Genomic DNA, 2,479 nt, shown 5'->3' on the forward strand with positions numbered 1-2,479 from the left:
CTTTCCGAGTTTTGATCCCCTCAATCCGATCATTGATCCAATCCTTGATTCAGCCCTAGATCTGATCACCAGGCTGATCTTTGGGCCAAATCTTGAATTTCGCTACCCAGAGTCTCTAGGCCCATGATACCTTTCTCACCCGAAGCAAATCTACTTTAAGCTAGTTGAAACATGTAAGGGGGGGTTATTTGAAAATTCGTACACAACTTAATTGAGAATGCTAATTAAACTCCAACTTTTGATAATTTTAATGAACAAACGCAAACCACAATTGAGACTATACATACGTCAGGACCAGATTATCCTTGGACAACCGGAAGCCCATTAGAACTCTGCCATAAATGCAAATAGGTTCTCAAAGTAGCGTACACTCTCATCAAAGATTAATACACCCATGAGAACCAAAACGTCCCTATTAAAACCCAATGCAAGGCCTTCCAATCCCATGACACAATCACCCAACGTCAAAACAAACTATATAGTAAATTAATAATTCAGTAAGCACTCAACAAAATGGCAGCCCCTATTGCAAAACAAAGGCTCGCACCGACGGCCACCTTGCTGGCCGAGGAGTGCGGCTTCACCTCCCCGACGGGACCTGCAGCCCCTACCGGACCTTCACTCACGGGTGCGCTGGCATCAGCAACCGGTGTAGGCACGGTGGCGGATTCGGTCGGTGGGCTAGACTGCGGGGCCTCCACGGGGGCTGGAGTTACTGGCTTCTTCTCGGGGGCGGGCGGGCTAGACTTCGGGGCCTCCACGGGGGCTGGTGTTACTGGCTTCTTCTCGGGAGCGGGCGGGCTAGACTTCGGGGCTTCAACGGGGGCTGGAGTGACCGGCTTCTTCTCCGGAGCGGGAGCGGGAGATCCGGGCTTTGCCGGGGCCGGAGAAGGAGCCTTCTTGGGTGGTGCTGCGGCCTGAGCCGGAGGAGGCGATGCTTTCCCGGAGTTCTGGATACCAGGGGGAATGATGGCTTTGCTGATCTGTAGTACCGATATATTGTACGGCTTAGCAGCGATGACCTTGATCAATGTCGAGTCCACGGGTGCCCCGGGCTCGGCGGAGCCGAAGATCATCTGCTCGTTGGGCAGCTCGGTGTAGTTCAAGAACCCCGACTTGCCGGTGGCGGTGCCAGTGGTCTGGTAGAGGGTGGTGAAGAGAGCGGTCTTGTTGCTGAGGCTGTCGAGTTTGACGGGGTCGTAGTAGTCGAGGATGACGTGGACGGCCAATACATTCTTCCGGACGTCGGCTGAGAGGGAGGTAATGGGGCCGATAGCGGAGTTGTCGACCGCGAGGACGGTAATCGTCTCCCGGCTGTTGATCTCGTCGGCTATCTTCGTCTGGGTGAGATAGCTGTTGAAGGTGGAGAAGTCCGAGAAGTCGGCGAGCATCTCGGTGATGTTGTGGGCCACGGTCGACGTGGATGAGAAGAGGAAGACGAGGAGCGGAAGCACCACGGCGGCCGTAGCCTTGGAGGCCATTATTAGAATTTACAAGGGGCCCTTTCGGCTTATTGGGAAGGATCTATTTGGTTGGGTTGGGAGGACGTATGGAGGCGAGGGCAGTTATATAGTTATCTCAGTTTGTTTGATTTGTTATTTTTAGAACTTTTGCCGCCAAATTTGTCGGAGGGCTTGGGGTTTGTTTGGCGGAGGTTTGCCCGAAATTGGACAGCTCTCTTGTGGCTAAGGAACGATCGATGTAAGATGAACGAGTTGGACAAAGTCTTTGCTTAATTCAAAAAAATGTAACCATGCAAGAGCTATCTTGAGGTTAGAGAACTGGATTACAGATAAGAGTGATCCATACTAGCATATTTACTTATAATATAATCTTTTTTATTTCATTTTTCAGCACCAACCATATGTGCCAAATATAGAATATGATAGGTTAAATCTATACAAGTATTATGCTTTTTTAGAAGAAAGGAGGATGATGCATTTATTATGTTAATAAAAGAAATGTATATATACTATGTCTCTTGTAAATCATAATACAGAACTCCAAAGCGGTAAGATAAGAAAATAGATTATTCTATCATGCCAAAAATACCTCAACTGTCACCTAGCCCTTATTATAATCTTTACTCTTACCAATCCCTTATTTAATATTTTTTTATTTCCTTACTGATGATATTGGAAAATTAATTATTTCTATTGCACTTAATAGTCACCTATCCCCAGTTGTTATCTTTATTCTTGCCTAACTATTATTTAATTATTTTATATTACTATAATATCTATTAATTATTCCTTCAAGGTGATGTTGCTGAATTAACACATAGATGAGTAATGCAAGAGTTTTTCGCTTTCTGATTCAATTTTTTTTATTGAAATAGATTTTTGAAATTTATTATTAAATTGGGTCTAATTTATTGTAGTCCTAATAAAAACGCTAAATTAATCAGCGTCTTTGTCTAGGAATTTGGTTGGGCAGTTTTTAATAATCCTAAAACGATGAAATAATTAGTGTTTTAAGT

General features: G+C 45.1%; 1 protein-coding gene across 1 annotated transcript; it reads right to left on the reverse strand.

Moving 5' to 3' along the window:
• Positions 1-324: 324 nt before the first annotated feature.
• LOC140772910 (uncharacterized) lies at positions 325-1,481 on the reverse strand. Its single transcript, XM_073115163.1, has 2 exons — positions 558-1,481; positions 325-474 (listed from the first exon to the last, which is right to left on the reverse strand). Exons 1-2 carry the CDS (start codon positions 1,479-1,481, stop codon positions 325-327), a joined length of 1,074 nt encoding a protein of 357 aa, XP_072971264.1.
• Between the last annotated feature and the right edge of the window lie 998 nt (positions 1,482-2,479).

The sequence above is a fragment of the Typha angustifolia genome, chromosome 13 (assembly GCF_048772165.1).
Source record: "Typha angustifolia cultivar Huaian chromosome 13, ASM4877216v1, whole genome shotgun sequence".
NCBI lineage: Eukaryota > Viridiplantae > Streptophyta > Magnoliopsida > Poales > Typhaceae > Typha > Typha angustifolia.